This window comes from Oenanthe melanoleuca, chromosome 17, assembly GCF_029582105.1.
Source record: "Oenanthe melanoleuca isolate GR-GAL-2019-014 chromosome 17, OMel1.0, whole genome shotgun sequence".
Classification (NCBI taxonomy): Eukaryota; Metazoa; Chordata; class Aves; order Passeriformes; family Muscicapidae; genus Oenanthe; species Oenanthe melanoleuca.
In genome coordinates, this window is record NC_079350.1 from 10,942,718 (window position 1) to 10,960,754 (window position 18,037).

The following is an 18,037-nucleotide window of genomic DNA, read 5'->3' on the forward strand; positions in this document are numbered from 1 at the left end:
GTGTCGCCTATGTTTCCTGAGCCCAGCCAGTCCCCGTACCCTTTCCACTGCAGCAGCAAGGCTTTCATACCTATCTGACCAAGCCTGAGCTGAATCCCACAGCTGGGTGGTCTCTGGGGTGTCTTCTCCTGCAACAGAGGTGACCATGTGCCCAGCACTCCTCTTTGCAGTGCTCACCTGTCACTCGCTAGCCCATCAAGATCCATAACTGCTTGGCAAGGTAATGGTACTGTCTCAAATCCCATGCACACAGGGGCACATGTGGGGTTTTTCCATGTCAGACTCCAAGTCTTGACTAGGAAAATTGTCTACTCCTGGTGGAATGTCCAGCTCTGATCCTTCTGCAACTGAATTTCTTAGAAGAGGAAACCCAGCCCGAATTGTGGAGCTGCCCAGGTTCTTAGAGCAGTATTTTTGCTTCAGGAACCAGAAGTGCCTTCTCCGTGTGAGATACTTAGACAGGCCCTGAACATCACCACAGGAGGGCGTCCCTGTGCTGAGGAGATGAGGAACTTGGGGAGGAGACTGGGCTTTGGGGTTCACAGCATCCCCTGAACTGGAATCATGTTTGCCCCGTGCAGAGAGATGGGGAGCTGCCAGTGGAAGAGCTGAAAACAAAGTACTGCAGGGAACAGGTGTGTTAAGTCAAGCATGGCATTCCAGGAGTTCATCTGGAGCAGGGAAGTGTGTTGGGAAGTGAGCAAACCCACAGAGCAGTTGGTGCTGCCAGCAGGAGCAAAGAGGGCAGTGAGAAACTGCATCTCCCTACAGCCACTCATCTCTGTGTTTGTGGAATGTGCAGGGCAGAGGGAGGCTTCCCAAAGGACTGAAGGGCTGGGACCAATCCCATGCAGCTACTGAGCACCATGATGTGTGTCCTGGTGTATCTGAGCTGCCAGTGACTGCAGCAGCAAATGTGGGCTGCTTTGTTCCCACCCTTGAGCACCAGCACTGGGCCTTGGTAGTGGAGGCCGCTGGCAGGTGGTTTTGCTTAGGGCCGCGGCAATGAGGGACAGCTTAAGCTGCCTGCTCCTGGCTTTGAGGTGACCTCCAGCACTGGGGAAACATGAGCTTGGTGACTGTGGCTGGCTAGAACTCCTCCACCTCCAGGTGGGTCTGGAATGAAGTGTCCAGCCCACCTTGGTCTATTTGAGGTAGTCTCCAGGCTGGTAGAGCGCACAGAGCCCTGCTAGTGTCTCAGCACTGGACAGGCTGCAAGGGCTGAGATCTTCAGACAGAGCCTGACCTGTTAGATGTGGCTGAGGGGCTCTGCCCCCATGAGACAGCCAGGCTGAACTGCCTGCCGCTGATCGCAAGCCAATGAGCCATAGCTGTGGTTACAAACGTTTATTTCAGATTATTAAAAAACCTCAAACAAACAAAACCAAACCTTCTTCTTGTTTGTACATCCATGTCCTTACTCAATTAGAAATGAAGATGCATCCTCCCAGCTGCCTGATGCAGGGTGATCCAGGCTCAAATCCCAGTGCAGAGCAAAGCCCCACAGTGCTGGAGCCCATCAGCTCTGTGCCAGCATAGCCATGCACCACGGAGCTGCAGGAACCGGGGTGTGCAGGAGTCTCTGGCTGTGGCAAAGGCAAGTCTGGCATAGGAACCATGGGAATAGTGAAGGCACCATGTATGGTTGCTGAAGTGGGACCTGGAAGCTGCCATCTTCCTACATCTGGTTGTTGTTAAGTCCTTACCCAAAGCTGAGGCCAATGGCTAAGGCCAAGACCTTGCTTTCAGGAAGGTCAGTGGGTTTTGTGTGTCAGCCAGAAAAACAACATGGATGATGCCCAGAGCTCCCCAGAAGGCAGGGCTGATGCTCCAGGGACAGGCTAGTGAGGTCAGCTATAAGGACTTGTGTAAGTAATATTCTCCATTCATACACATACACATGTAAATGAATCCTGTTGTTGCTTGGGCTCATTGGCCCAGTTCAACTCAGCTCTGGTGGCAAAAAGATGTCCTAGCTCTGAATGTCCCATTCCCAAGCCTGCTCAGGGTTCATCCCTGAGCAGTAATGGGAAACATTTAAGCCCTTCTCCCACAGGGCCAGTGATCCTCTTCTGTCCTTCCTTTCCTGCAGCTTGAGGGCAAGGGGAAGGGCAAAAGGGGACAGCTTTCCTTCTGGGACGGTGTCAGGCCTTGGAGGACATTGAGCACTTGCCACATCCCAGGCATTCAGACCATGGAGCCTCCAGCAGGTAGGATGGTAGTGGTCCTGCAGATGTGGCCCACCCTGTCCCTGCCATCAGATTATGCTGGACTTACTGTACCGGAACAGGCAGATGGCAGTCATCAGTGATGTCAGGGTGGTGACCACGAAGAGCAGGATGAGGATGACCCAGTAGTTGTACAACATGCTTTTGTGGAATGAGGGCTTCTCTGCTGGAATCATGTTGGTGAGGTTCAGCATGTAGCCCAGGGCCCAGCCAATGGAGGTTTCTCCTGCCTGTGGAAACAGCATGGCATGGTCTCTGCCCATCCAGCCCAGCTGCATGGGCCTCAGGAGACTTTAGAATCATAGAATCATGGAATCATTGAAGTTGGAAAAGACATCTAAGATCATGGAGTCCAACCAATTAATACCAGCACTGCCAAGGCCACCACTAAACCATGTCCCCAAGTGTCACATCCACACGCATTTTAAATCCCTCCAGGGATGATTACCACCACATTCATGGACAGCCTGTTCCAATGCCTGACCACACTCCATGAAGGAATTTTTCCTAAAAATCTAACTGAAACTTCCCCTGGCACAACTTGGGGCCATTGTCTCATCCTGTCACATATTACCTGGGAGAGGAGACCAACCCCTACCTGGGTACAATCTCCTGTTCATAATGCTGTAGAGAGTGAGAAAGTTCCCCTTGAGCTTAGTTTTCTCCAGGCTGAGTCCCCTCAGCTCCCTCAGCTGCTCCTCATAAGACTTATGCTCCAGACCCCTCAGGGACAGCCTTAGTGTCAGTGCAAGGGAGAAGAGTGTGGGGGAGCCCACAGCCCCCCGAGCCTCTGCTTGCCCACAGGTCCAGCCAGCCCAAGGACAGAGCAGTGACCATCCTGTGCTGAACTGAGCTCATTCCCTAGGAGTAAAGCCTTGTACACTCAGGCCAATCCTGATCTCCTTGCACATCCCATAACACGTGCAGACAAAAGTGGGCTCCTGCCCTGAGGTAACTTCCCAAAAAGCCTCAGCAAAGCATTGCTTGGAATGGCTGGTGTCTTGACAGCCAAGGAAGGGCTGAAGGACCTGCCCCTATGACCACCCCAACAGCCAGCTCATCTTATTTGTTTCCATCCCCTAGGAGATCCCTCCAAAAACTTAGAGTTCCATCCTACCCCTGTTTACTGAGATCTTCCTTGATTCTGCTTGGCTCTTTTTTCTGTGTGGGATCATCTCTCCTGCAGGGTTCTTTGGCCTAACTCCAAAGAGATCCCATGGGATGGGGATGTATTTTGGTGCTACCCACCTTCTTCTGGAACGCAATGTTGGGGAAAGAATGGTTGTTGAAGCTGTAGCCTTTGGTGGTGAGCAAATATACAAATATGCTGACAGCGCAGTAATCTGGCAGCCTCTTCTCCAGCTTGGGGGCTTTCTGAAGCAGCTGGGTGGGATGCACAGAGGGAAAGAGAAGAGGGGTCAATCCAGCAATGGCTAGGCTTGTATCTGTGGCCTGAAGCTCAGGGTGGTTACACCTGTGAGGCCAAGGCTGCCCATACCCAACTGAGCCCCCTCCCAGTCCCACGTAGGAGCCATAAATTCCCTTCCCCCTAATCCACTGGTGCCAGGAAACCCAGTGACCTCCAAGGGCTTCTCTCAAAGCTTGGGTGATACCTCACAAGAAGCAGCCTCCTCCTTCCCATGATGCCCAGGGAACCCACCTCACTCCAGCTGGTGGCACAGACAGTTTCTGCAGCATCCTTCAGGTCACTGGGCAGGTGCACGGGTCTTCCCATCACGGTCTGGATGAAGTCCACCGTGTAGAAGAAGGCAGAGAAGGCCTGATGGAGGGAAAGGAGCAGCTGTGGGAAAGGCTGGGAGCAAACTCTCTCACTATCAGCAGACACTCTGGCCAGTGTGGTGGGCTCCAACAACCACTGTTGCAGAGCTGGGGGTCTGACTTTGCTGCCAAATGATGCTGGGGAGCTGGGGACAACCTGCCCAGCCAGCAGCCAGGTCACCACCCTCCTCCATGTCAAGACTTACAATGAAGTTTCCTGAAACCTTCGGTTGGAAAACGCCATCAAAGGAGCAGTGGGAGAAGGAGCAGTTGGTGAAGTCAAAGAGCTTGCTGACATGCAGAGCGCAGAGGCTCCCAATCCCAGTGCCGACCAAGGTAACAGTGGTGTTGAAGGCAAGGCTTGGCCTCTCCTTCTCTGTGCAGGGGCTGTCATAGATGCTGCTCAGCAACAGGCTCTTGTTGTAGCCCATAGGCCAGCAGGGATGGGAGACAGTTGCTTGGTAGCTCTCAGCCTGCCGGAGGAGGGACATATGGGGTGCATGAGCTGTGCCATAGCCACAGCTCCCCCAGAGCCTGAGCAGCAAGACATGGAGCAGTTGTCAAAAGTGTCTCAAAATGGCTTGGGGTGTCTTGGCTCTAGCCAAGGGCTGCATCATCTAATTGAGAAGAAAGCCCTGGGAACACAGGAGAGGGCTGGGGGCAAAACCTGGGTTGGCTGGTAAAGGTGTGCAGCTGGTCCAGGGCTGAAGGACAGCATAAACACCAGGGTGAAGGGGCAACCGTGAGGTCATGACAGCCAGCATCTGCATCAAGTACACACTGTACCTGGAGGAGCTTGGAGAGCAGCCTCTTGAGGACCTGGTCCCTCCCATAGCAGAGGAAACTGTGCGTGTAGACTTGGTATGCCTGGCCATACAGCTTTAGCATCATCTTGTTTCTGGGGTTTTCAATCATGTCCCTGGTTTCAAAGGTGATCTGTGTGGAAGCACCCCCAAAGTCCATGGCCCCCAGGGTCTTCTTCTGAGGCTGGATCCATTCTCCAAGCCATCCACGCTGAGCCAAAGAGGACAAGAGCAGGCATAAGTGTATGATGAGCTGCCCAGCCAACACAGCAATCCCACTGGATGTGACTATCCCCTGCCCACCTTGATGAAGTTCTCCAGGAGATAGTTTGCGGTGACCCAGCCAAAGACCCCTTCCTCTTCCCCTGACAGGATCTTTGCTCCCCGGAAATCAAAGGGGTACATCTTCAGTGTGGCTGCTACAGCTCTGAGGACAGCGTCTGACGCGTGTGGGTCTGCAATGCTGTGGGCCAAGTGAGAGGGCAGAGTGACAGGCCTGTGCCACAGTGCTGCAGAGCCCTCCCCATCCCTAGAGCTCTTGGGGGCCAGTACTGCCATATGAGGGCCCAGGAGAGAGGTGAGCCCTTGCCTGGGTACCCACAGACATGTCCCAAAAAAACCACCAGGTAATTCCCTTAGTCTCTGCTGAAGGAGGCAGGTAGCAGGAATGAAGTGTGCTCCCTCCTGCTGGGACAATGGAATCCATCCTTCCTGGGCTGAGTGAGTGAAGCACAACTCCTCCCCCTGTGTGCTTTTTGAGGGATATTTATTCTCACTGTGCCCCAGTCAGGCTGGCAGTGGGTGCAAGGGATTTTCCTTTTAGCATCCAAAAAGTCTGGGTGGATTATCCTGGTGCTGGCCCCACAACAGCCTCTTTCCACTAGTGCTATGCTGGCTGTTCCCTGCAGATCATATCCTACTCTGAAAGGCAGGACCACTTCTGCAGGGGATGCAGCACTGGGCTTCTGGGTGGTGAAGAGCTTTGCCCAGCAAAGGGACAACACTTCAGCCACCCTTCACCACCTCTGCCCCTGCTGTGTGTGGCAAGCTGGCATGTCAGAGTGGTATGACAGGAGCCCCCTGAGCACTCACTTGAGCAGGCGCATGCCAGCCGTGGCACCTAGGTAAAGCGGGGTGCCCGCGTGCTTCTCCTTGGGCACATCTCTCAGGGCCTGGTTCAGGCAGTGCTCCAGGCTTGTCCCGGCTGCCGGAGGGTTCAAGCTGTAGCTGGAGATGCCAGGACCTGTGAGAAGGAAACAGCTTTGCTCCCTGCTGGTGAGGGGATGATGCTTAGTGGGAAGATGCCTTTTGAGCAGCTTTGCCCCTTTCAGGCTGTCCAAAAGGCAATTTTCTGTGGGCATGGAGCCATCCAGAGTCCAGCCACATCTCCCTGCCCACACTGCATCCCCTGCTGGCTGACAGTCTGGGAAAGGTTGACAAAGGAAGAGTGAAAAACTGATCCTGGCTCCTCACTGGGCTAAGCAGGGAGCTGGATTGTTCCCTGGTGGTTCAGTATCTACCAGGAAAAGATAAACCACAAGTGTAGCTGCAAACCTTACAGGGAGTTGGGAGACATTTTAGGAACAGAGCTGAACCCATTAGAACATGTAACTACACCAGTGAATACAGAGGGAAGCAGCTGAGCACAGCAGGGGAACTCACACCATGCTGCCCTGCCACAGAGATGCAAGAGACACTGCCACCAGCCCCGGACCAGGGCCAGCCCTTACCCTCCACATCACACATGCTGTGCTCGCTGACCACGCCGGTGTCATTCTCCTTGTCTGCAGGCCACTTGTAGATGAACATGGCGGTGTGGGATGACCCAGCGTCCAGCACGATGCCATACTGCAGGGGTAAAGCAGTGTGTCAGGCCTTGAGGCTGAAGGTCCCCTGGCTGTTCCAGCCCTTACCAAGGGAAGGCACTGGGGCTCAGTGCACAACCACTCCTGCCCTCTCAATGTCCAGCAGCTCTGGAGCATCATTTGACAGAGGCAGGCTTTGCTCAGCCCAGCTTGGCACTGCTGGGCCCACACCTGCCCAAACAGGGCCCTGCCTTGGGATGTGAGTGGAAGTGGGATACTGGCCATCCTGGGATGCTATTTGGAACAGCACAGGGACTCTGGCTTTTTGGGTAAGGGGACCCTCTTGAGTGCAGCTCAGGGGGCTCTTCCCCCCCTGTGGGTTACCATCACTCCTGGCTCCTGTTGAGCCATGCGAGCAGGTCCCTGGGACTGGTGGTGGGGAGGGACACCTGAAATGGCTCCTCGGGATGCTCTTGGCCAAAGAAGGGCTGTCAGGCCCCTCATCCCTCCTGCCCTTGTATGGCTCTGCCATTCTCTGGCTATAAATAACCCTGTTTCTCCTGCCAAACAAGGTTACCCAGCTCCCAGGGAGGGGACACCATACATGCTTCCTGCAGCACCCCTGGGTGGACCCGTTTGCCTGACCCCTGCTGCCCATGGTCTCAGGGCTGCCCATGCTGGCCCCTGCTGTGCCCCCTCAGGGCTGTAAGTATGGGGGGAAAGCAAGGTAGGATCCAGCACCACCACAACCGAGCATCTCTGGGGTGAAGCCACCTAAGGCTTAAACCTCCTATGAGTCTCTATTTGCTCTGCCCTGCCCAGACTCGATAGAACCAAGGGCTGGAGTAGGCAGCTCCTCTCCCTATCCAGCTCTGGAAGCCACCCCACCCCTGCTTGCCATGGGTCCCCCATGCCACCCCTGTCCCTACCACCTGGTTTTCACCAGCTCAGGCAATAGAAGTGTCAGGGCAGAGGCAGGCACAGCTGAGGTTCCCACTTATAGGTAGCCCCAGTTACACCATGAACCCATGGCCCTGCACCAGTGGTATCTCCTGCTCCCTCAGGGGACTATCTCACATGGGTGACTCTCCCAGACTTTCTCAGTGATTTGCTCATGCTCCAGGCCAAAAGCTACAAGCTAGAACAGAATCTCCCTCTGTGGCTAGGCTGGAGCAGTGGAGCAGCTTCAGCTCCTGACAAACACTGCCGAGAGGAGAAAAGAGACTGACAACTCCTCCCGACACATCTCCCCAGCCTCCTGGGCTGGGTTCTGGGGTGAGTGCTACACACAGGCTTAGAGGGCTCTCAACACCCTCTCTGCCCAGCACGTGGCACCCCAGTCCGTTCTTGCCAGAGCAACCTTCGCCTTGCCTGCCCACCCTGGAATCCTGTGGTCACTCCTGCATCCCCAGATGAGCAGTCACTGACCAGGCACAGGGGATTTGGAGGAGGGTCCAGCCCCAGGGGACCCCCCTCTGTCCACCTCGGTGCTACATGTGCCCAAACACCCTGTAGCCAACATGCAGATGTCTCTGGTTTGCTCACAAGGCACCGCATTACCCCAAGTATCATCTGGAGTGACACCAGCAGGAGCAGAGTGACAAAGCTGTCCCCAAAGGGGACATCCATAGGTCATCCCAAACCCAGGGCTGAGCATAGCCAAGACCCTGGGAGTAGTCTCTAGCAGAGATGCCATGGAGGGGCTGAAGTCCATAGAGAGGGACAAGGTTGAAAATAGGGATATGTACATGATGGTAAGGGCTGAGAGATGCTGGAGTATGAGATAATGAGAGTGACCTGCAGTGCCAGGAATACCTGGTACCACCCACCAGGAATGTGGGTCAGCCTGGGAGGGGGATGCTGGAGATGCCAGACTCACCCCGCAGCAGGAAGGGACATGGCTACACTGCTGGCTCCATGGTGGGCAGGAGGAGACCCACCACCTGTGACAGGGAAAAGGCTCATTCCCAGAGTTTCTTCCCACCCTCAGCAGGGCTGGCTCGGCTGTGCCCCACTTCCCACCCCATGGAGAGCTGGTACCAGGGTGCATTCATGAGGGTACATCCTGGGGTGGAGTTGCACATGTAGAGAGGTGCACACATGTATGTGCACATGTGCATGGATGTGCATGCATTTATGTGTGCATGTGGGGTACATGCTGCAGGACTGCGCAAGTTTGTGTGTGCATCGGCATACAAAGCTGTGTGCAAGTTTAGATGTAGAGGTAGGTATGTGAGGGTGCCTGCGTGTGGATGCGCACAGGTGAGGTGTGCATACGCATACGTGTGCCAGCATGTGTGCACATGGGTGCACATGTCTGTGCAAACATGCATTTAGGAGAGGCGTGTGCATGGGCGTGCGAGGGCACACATACCACGTGCATGCCCAGGGAAGTGCAGGCAGTGAGAAGCAGCATGGAGCCTGTACCCAGGGCAAGCCCCACACAGAGGTAACATGTTGGGACAACAGTGGCACTGCTGGAGCAGGATGCAGAACTGCTGCCCCATGTAGGCACATCCTAGTGCCCTTTGCTGCCAACACCTGTAGGCTGGGATGGAGGTCTCTCTTCTTGGACCTCCAGCCCATTGCCACCAGGTGTGGAGTGAGGAGCATTCTGTGGGTCCCCCAGCCTTGGCAGCAGCAGTAGCAGCGCTTGGCCTGACTGAGGTAAGGTGCTGCAACATGATGGCACTGCCACTGCAGAGAGTGCCTGGCCAACTGCTGCCACAGCTCACCCCACAGCCACCCTGGCATGAGACAAGTCACCAGCCCCTCCTGGGGGCACAGGCCTTGGCATCCTGTCTCTCTCATGGCAGTGGTAAGCAAGAGTGGGAATTGTGTGTAGGTGCATGAAGGCACTGAGGCAGACTTGGGCAGCCTAGTATGTTCTCAGTGATGAAGGAATGTCATCTCCTCTAGTCCCGAGCCTCCAGCATTCACACAGAAATCATGAATGGGGTCACATACGAGTGGTGTGCAATGGTGCCAACCCCTGGCCTCAGATCCTGTCCCTGTCTTGGCTTCTGTCCCTGCCCAGACCCCGGGCCTAGGCATCGGAGCCACAGCGTTCCCCAGAGCAGAGTGTGCTGCTGTGTGGGTGTGAGCCACGGGCATGGGCAGGTGGGCTCCAAGGGTCCTACAGGCAGAAAGCTCCGGGAGAGAGGATAAAAGCCCACTCCAATAGTAATCTGCAGTGTAAGTGCTGCCTCAGCTCTGCCAGCTGAGCTGCCCTGTGCCTGCTGACAAGCACACTGCAAACGAGCGCTGGGGAGACACAAGGATGCCCTGCCGCACCCCTGCGCCAGCACCTGGCTCTCATCACCCCTCTCATCTGCCTTGGCATGTTTGCCTGCTGGTGCCCAGGGCTTTGGCAGGGCCTCATGCATGTAGGATAGTCCCCAACACATGGTGGCACAGGGATTTTTCTAACAGAGCCCCCTGACCAGACCCTGGTGATGCTGCAGGTGGAGGGGACACAGAGAGGTCCCCATTGTGGCCCCACACTGGGACAGTTTTCCAATGCCAGTCCTATTGCTGCTCCTATTGCTCCTGGGTCACCCATGGTCCCAAGGGCTCTCCCCAACATCACTCAGTCCAGCCCCAGTCAGGGCTGCTCAGTCCTAAAGTCCCTGCAGAGGGGACAATCATGTTCCCAAAGGCCACGGGTAGGGCTGGGGCTCTTGATCAGTATGGCTGTGCCCAGGGGCAGAGGCAGATGGAGACATTGAGAATGCCCCATGTGTTGCTGCCTGGCACTGTGCCCCATGGCCATGCCCAGGTCTCCAGCCCCCATCCCACAGGCTCGCCAGGCTGGCTGATGTCACGAGGGGCTCATCCCTGGCCCTCCACCATTCTGCTTCTCTCAAGGGTGGTGAAGTCACGCAGCACCCAGGTCTGCAGTGACTTGCGACAGGTTTCCTTCCTGCTGTGGTAGCCACAGGACGTAGAAACTGCCAGAGATACATGTGCCAAAAGAAGAAAGAAAAGGGCTGTCAAGAGCAGGCAGCAACTCAGAGCACTCAGGCCATGAGCTCCACTGCAGACCCATGAGGGAAGGATCAGTCCCTCAGCAGCGAGATAACTAATCCAGAGTGGTTTTAGGGCTGTATTCCAAGCCAAGGGTCTGGAAAGGGAAGATGTGAAGTTGTAGCTCAGCAGTGAACAGCACTATCCAGCAGCTAACGTGGACTGAGTCAGCAAGGACCACATCTCGTCCAGGCTGTCAGAAGATGTGCCCAGGGTCTCCCATAGCGGGACCAACCTCTAAACCATGTGGGCATCTTTTGGGCTCAGTTAAAATAACACAAAGTTCTGCATTCTCAAAACAGCACTGAGCTTTGTGTGAAAGTAAATCCCCAGCACCTTCCTGATGCCAACTCTATGAGAACAGGCACTGCTGGACACTGGTACGCACACCATGCTGGACTTCACAGCACTTGGCATGTCCAGGAACCCTGAGTATCTGGGCCAGGCCTTGTGTTGAGCAGAGTGAGGACCCAGTCGGGTGTTCAGGGATGCTTGGCCCCAAACCACAGCACTGCCTGCAGACTAGAAGGTGCTACCACTCAGAGAGAGAAAAAGCACCAGAAAAAAAAAAAAAAAAAAAAAAAGCTCAAGAAAAATAGTTTCTGGGAATTAATTTGGTTTAAAATCAAAGGTCCATCTTGGAACCAGGAAGAAGACAGTCTTTCCAGGCTGATCCAAGTGCTACATATGGGGGTCTTGGTACCAATCTAATTCCTCCATGTTCCAACAGATAAAATCCACTCTGAAATCAGCTCAGGGCACTGCTCAAGATGCCCCAACATGTGGCAATGGGTGGCAAAGAAAGGCGTCATAGAGAAGGAGTTAATAATTGGCAGTTTATACTAAGAGCAAAAAGGGTGATCTTGGCTAAGGCAGCTTGTCTTCTCATTCTAGTCTTCATTACATCTAACAAGCACAAAGTGAAGGCAGCAGCACATCTGGCATGCAGGCTGGCTCAGAAAGTTTCCAAGTAAATTGCTTGGGATGAGAAAAAGGGGGTTTTAGACAAACTATTTCAGGACAAGAGCCTGGGACTATTTTAAAACAAAAGACTTGGCTTAAAAAGAAGTACTTGGCCAACAGAAATTTTTCGGGAACTTTTTTCATCATCTGAATTTACTATGAAAAAGTGGGGGAGGGGGGGGTGCGGTGGGAAAGCAGCTTGTATTCAAAGGAAAATGCATTTGTTACCCAGCAGCACTGGCTTAAGCAATGCAGTGGAGCCCGGGGAGAAGCTGGGGTGCTCAGGGGAGCCCTGGACCAGGCGGAACCATAGCAGCGATGCTGACTCGGCTATTCTGGCTTGGGGGGCTGCTGTCTTTCAGTGTGTTCAACATGCGCCCCTCCCAAAGCACACAAGGGATGAGCGGCCGAGGGTCCTGCAGCCGGGAGGCCCCACAGCGGAGGTGCCACACAACGGGTCTCGCTACTGGGGCGGCTCCGTCTCTGAGCACCCAGCGGCGGCTGCTCCCTGCGACCTTCCCCGCAGAGGAGGGACCCCTCATCCCCGGCTGCTCCCTGCGACCCTCCCCGCAGAGGAGGGACCCCTCATCCCCGGCTGCTCCCTGCGACCCTCCCCGCAGAGGAGGGACCCCTCATCCCCGGCTGCTCCCTGCGACCCTCCCCGCAGAGGAGGGACCCCTCATCCCCGGCTGCTCCCTGCGACCCTCCCCGCAGAGGAGGGACCCCTCATCCCCGACGCCTCCCGTGACGCTGGCGTTCCTCTGATGCCGGCGTCTCTCCCTCACCGGGAGTTATCCCGCACACCGGGAATTCCGTGCACCGAGGCACCCACGGCGGCTCCTCCAGCCCCCGGCAGCCCAAGGCCACCCGGTGCCCCCGCGCTGCCCCTCTCACCTTGAAGCCCGGCGGGCCCCGTGTGTTCCCGGAGCCGAGGAGGAGGAGGAGGATGCCCAGTAGGCAGCCGAGGGCCAGGAGCAGGAGCAGGACGGCGAGGCGGCGGGCCATGGCGGAGCCGGGCAGGTGAGCGGCTCGGCAGCGGCGGCGGCTCCTGCCGCTCCTCCTCCCCCGCCTCCTCCTCGCCCGCCTCTCCCGGCTGAGTCACCGCCGCCCCGGCCCACCCGGCCGGGACACCGGGCTCCGTGTCCTGCGGCTGTCCGGACCCGGACTCAGATCTTCCTGCTGCCTCCGCCCCGGGACCGGACCGATCTACACCCCACAGGCACGGTCCTTTTGGCCGGGAGCAGCTCCAGCCCGGCCTCTCAGGCACCGCCCCGGCCCCAGAATCAGCTCTGTCCCTCGAACATCACCGTTACCGGGAGGGCTCAGCCCAATTCTGTCCCTCCTCCTGGGCACAGCCTATGTCTCTGGGATCAGCCCCATGTACCCCTCTGGGCATGGTCCTTGACCCCAGGCTCAATCCCATCCTGACCCCGCCCTGAGGCTTTGTCCTTAGATGGGTTCAGTGGCATGTGAGAACATCCTGAGATACAGAAAAGCTCCAAGAACCTCTCATCTACAATGATTAACAACTGTGGCTGTGTTCCTGCTTTTAATCATCACAAGAACTTCGTGACAGCCCTAAGGAGCCCAGATGCATATTGAGGCTGTTTTGAATACGGTCCCAAGAGTAATGCGATGCGTTTGCATAAGGAGCAGCGAGCCAAAGGAGGTTGGGTTCCTTCCTCTGAGAAGGACATTTGCAGCTTGCTTACACCGTGGGATACAACAATGAACAAAATAATAAACAAGGAGAGAAGGCTGGTGGACATGGCTCCTAGAGCAGCTGGGTTGCAGGCTGAGGGTCAGGTCACACCCTCACACTGAGGGTGTGAGCTGAGGCTCCTCATGCCTGTCTCACTTCCCTATATTTTTTTGAAGCAAGGAGCTTTTCTGCCGCTCACAGCTGACCCATGCACAGCACACATTGCATCAGCGCTGGACCTTCTGCAGAGCTTCAGTGCTGTCCCCAAAGCAGTGGCTGGCAGCAGAATCTGGGGAAGAAAATGGCTAAATAGGAGCACAGAGAGTCACTCTTACCCTTGCAGTGTCCATCAGTGTGGAGCAGGGATTCTCTGCAGGACTGCTATGTTCAATCTGTGAGTCTGTTTGCAGGGGTTTACCTCCTCACTTCAATTCATTAAGCACTTAATCCTGGAAATCCGTGTCAATCTACTCCAATACATGAATATATTAATTTATGCGAAAAAATTGTTCCCCTTTACTGCTGATTATGTCACAGGAAACCATAGTCCTGTCCCTGAGGCTCAGCACAGCATCATTTCCACTGCCTTTCTGCCTTCCCAGGCTGACTCTTCTCAAGTTTCTATGGGCAAAATACCTGCCTATTCTTGACTCTTCATGTTGCTCACCTCACCTTCTGAGGCACTCATCTGCCGTCCTCTACAGTGCAACTGCTCCAGGGATTACCACAGAGAAATCTTTTCTGGATTGCACTTGATCCTTTTCTCAAACCTCCTGGTTCACCTTTAGATGGACAAAGAATGAGACCTTCAAAGACTGAGAAGGAACAAAAAAAATCTCTTCTGGATGGTAGGGAGCAGAAACAGGGTTGGGGGGCACCCTGTAGGAGTAGCGATGGTCTCCTTCCTCCTCATCCTTCTTTTGGCTTTGGGGACTTCGGAGCGAGTTCCTATCTGGCAGGTAGTCCTTGGTGTGGTGGGACCCATCCTGGGAGATGTGTGTGTCCTCCATTCCTTGGTCTTGTGCAGGCTTGGCCATCCTATTCCCAAATTGTCCATGGGTGGCTTTGAAATGTGGGCTGCCATCCCTTCCCTCCCCAGGGGAGGCTGCTCCTCCTCTTTATGGGGTCACTTTTGCCACCCTCTTTCCAGCCCCAAGGGGGTAGTAGGTGTGAGCTGAGGTCTGAGGGACCCTGTGCCGAGCCCAGGACAATCACTTGTGCCCCAGGATACTCAATCTCCAGTGCAAACAGGAAAGCACCAAAAGCTTGGACATGCTGAGGTGGAAATACTCTCATTCCCAGGGGAAAGTCAGCTGGGCAAGGCATGTACAGCGAGAGAAATATCCAAATACCCTGTGACGGTACTTTCAGGTGGGGAACACCCCAACACAGCTGTCTGACCTCAGCCCAGCCAGGGTCGGGCACTGCCAGCTGCTGCCCCATTATGGGGGGTCAGGGGAGGTGCTCATGTAATTTCTCCTTTCCCGTGTAGTCCCATCAAGGCACCACAGGCAGGGCACCGAGGGTGGCAGTGCCTCTGCCCATGGTGTGTGTGCAGCCCCAGCCACTCGGAGGGAACCCAGCCACATCCCTGGGGAAGAGCAGGTGTCTGCGCTGAGGTGGCTGCCTCAGGTGGGCAGTGCCTGAGCTCCAGGCACAAGAAACTTCAGTGAAAAAGCAAGCAAAGGGCAGGGAGGGCCTTCTTTGCCATGGAAGACGAAGCAGGCAATTTGCTCCAATAGCAGGAGGTGAGAGCAGCCTTGTTTGTCTGAGGAAACAGGGATGTGGATTTTGGGCACCATCAAAGAAAGGCAAGAACAGATGTCACCTGTCACCTGCAGGACTCAGGTTGTAAAGCATACAATCTGCCCAAATAAGCAGGTTCAATGAGCAAGCAACTGCATAGGGAGCCAGACTGGCACAACCTGGTTGCTCTGCTATGCTACCACTCTGCCACATCTCTACCTGCCATGCTGTCACCTGTCTGCCTGCCAGCATCTCAACTCTGTCACCTCTGTTGACCTCCACAGTGCTGCTCTTCATATGTTCATCCTGCCTTGACCATTCCCAGGGTCCTGCCATGAATTTTTAGGGAACTGCTTTTGTAGCAGGAGGGACAGATCCCCTCAGCATGACCAAACACGAAAATGGCATTGTGACCTGAAATAACCAGACAATTCACCAGACACAGGAGCAGGTTTTGCTGTGGGGCAGCAATAAGTTCCCCACAATTTAATGCCAATTTTTCATTATTACAGCCTGTGTCACCACTGTGATGAGGCCACAGCAGCAAGGGACCAGGTTAACTTATGAGATCAGGCAGGTGCTGATCTCTTCTCTCTGCTGCTCACTTACAGAATCTAAGGCAACAGCATGAAGCTGTGTCAGCAGAAGTTTAGCCTGGATATCAGAGCAAGGTTCTTCCCCCAGAGGATGCTGGGGCACTGACCAGGATCCCCAAGGGATGGGCACAGCCCCAAGGCTACCTGAGCTCCAGGAACATTTGGACATTGCTCTCAGGGATGCATAGGGTGGGATTGTTGGGGTATCCTGTGCAGGGACAGGATTTGGACTCCATGACCTTAGAGGTATTTTCCAACCTTAATGATTCTGTGATTCTGTAATCCTTGTGGGTCCCTTCCACTGAGGACGTTCTATGGTTCTATCATTCTTTGTGGCATGGAACAGGAGTGCAGAGGAAGGGATGGATATCCCAGGCAAAGAGAAACCAGCTCAGGAGTCCCAGCTCCTTACTGTGCTGGTATCCTTGGCTCATATCTGGATAAACACAGAGAGCTTAATCCAAGGTAAAGCTGGATGACGATGTGTAACCAGCATGCCTGAGACAGCTGAGGACTCTCATCTGTATTTCTACATCCCCTGCACCTGGTGTGGACATGGGCTTCAGCTCAGTGCCTCAGGGAGACACGGCCTGCCTCCAAGGAAAGTCACAGGCACAGACTCCCCAGGAAAGACAGGGTATGCTGGCACACATCCCAGCTGGGCAGAAAAGCTTGTCCCCATCATGGGGCAGGGGAAATTATCCCTGGGGGCAGAGTGGAATGTGAGTACAAAGAGGAGAATGTGGGGAGTGCATTAGTCATCCAGCAGTGCAGGGATCTGCCATTTCTCCAGACAAAGGAGAGAGGTTTTCTAAACCATCTCTTCCAACAAAAGCCTCTGAGGTAGGGCCACTGAGCGAGGGTTGCAGGGTTGAATGAGGGATCAAAGCAGACACTGGAACAGGAGAAGGAATTACCTGGTGGCTTTGAAATGTGGAGGTTGCTGGCTGTGCGACTCAGGGCTGCTCAATGACTTTATAAATCATAGATGAGCACATCTGGGAGCACTGGTGGGTGGCACTGCGGCTCCATATGCGGTTGGGTAATAACAGGAAGAACACAATGAGCCTGTAAACCCTGCAAGAGGCTGGAGTCCAAAGGGAGGGGTTAGGGACAGGGTTCTCTGCTCCCATCTGCGAGCTCTTCAGCCAACAGCAAGTGCAGGGGACCATTCAATCCAGAAGCATTCAACAGCTTTGGGATTGGCCCAGCACGGGCCAGCTCTGAGCAATGCACAAACAATCCTGCAACACACTCCACAGCTGCTCAGCAGAACGCTGATCTCAACCCTGGCAGAAGCTGCAGGGGTCCTGACCTGCTCCTGAGGGAGCACTGGAAGCCAGCGGGGTTCCTCTGCAGAGGCACCCAGACCAAGAACCAGCAGGGACAGAGAGGGGCTGGCTGGAGAGCAGCCTAGTCCCTGTAGCAGCCAGAAGAACATTTGGGACAGTATGAGGCTGCAAAGGTGTTCCCAGAAGGAGCACAGCCCCCATCTGACTCTGAAGCACAGACCGAGGAATAAGGGCAGGGACTTGCTCCTTTGGTTGGGCTGAGGCTGCTGTGGTCCATGGGAGAAATCCCCCAACCTCCTTCTCGCTTCAAACCCCAATCCCACTCCCATTCCCAATCTCGGCTCTGCCTGGGAGCTGCACTGGAGCCACAGACAGATGGAGGAGTGGGAATCTGCTCCCAGTCCCCAGAACTCTGACACTTCAGTCAGGACTTGGACTGATGTACCTTGGGACTCAGCTGAGACATCAGGTGTATGTTTTGGCTAGTGCAGGCCAATGTAGGCCCACTGTGCAAGCCCAGAGGTGCCTCTTCCTCAGGGACCTCCAGGCAGGGTGAGTCCTGCACCAACCAAAGGACTTGGATATCTAGGCTTCCCCAACTGCTGGGGCTGACTCTCTCCCCAGTATTTCGTTGCCTTGCATGGAGGAGTCACAGGGGGTGTTTGGGGTATCAGGAAACCTCCCAGCTGCCTGCCCTGCTGCTGGGTGTATCCCACATTCTAGCAGAGACGTGTGAACCTGGAGTCAGAAAGATGCTTTTGATTAGGGTGCACTTACCCACATCTCCACCTGCACAAAGCTGGAGTCAGACAGGACTGGAATGGAAGCAAGGACCTGTCAGGAAGTTCTGGGGATGCCCAAACCAGTCCCAGAACTGAGTAAGGCCACAGCACACACATTTTGGGGTGCTTTTTAGTCTGTGGCCAGTGAAGCTGCAAATCCAACCAGTGTTTACACTTGGTAGAGTTAAAAAAAAAAAATAAGGGAATGCAAAAACCTTCCTCAGTCAGGAGTAGGGTCCTGATAGAGTGCAGCTCCTGCTGAGCCTCTGCACCCTGTGAGTGGGAGCCCACTGATGTACTCCAGCCTAGGCTCCA

The 18,037-nt window shown here is 54.9% G+C and overlaps 1 protein-coding gene across 1 annotated transcript; it reads right to left on the reverse strand.

Annotated features, from left to right (window-relative positions):
* Nucleotides 1–1,332: 1,332 nt before the first annotated feature.
* Nucleotides 1,333–14,913, reverse strand: ENTPD2 (ectonucleoside triphosphate diphosphohydrolase 2). The gene is made up of 9 exons (XM_056505421.1): nt 12,499–14,913; nt 6,541–6,658; nt 5,903–6,053; nt 5,114–5,273; nt 4,794–5,021; nt 4,214–4,480; nt 3,889–4,008; nt 3,477–3,611; nt 1,333–2,458 (listed from the first exon to the last, which is right to left on the reverse strand). Exons 1-9 carry the CDS (start codon nt 12,607–12,609, stop codon nt 2,258–2,260), a joined length of 1,491 nt encoding a protein of 496 aa, XP_056361396.1. The 5' UTR covers nt 12,610–14,913; the 3' UTR covers nt 1,333–2,257.
* Nucleotides 14,914–18,037: the final 3,124 nt, after the last annotated feature.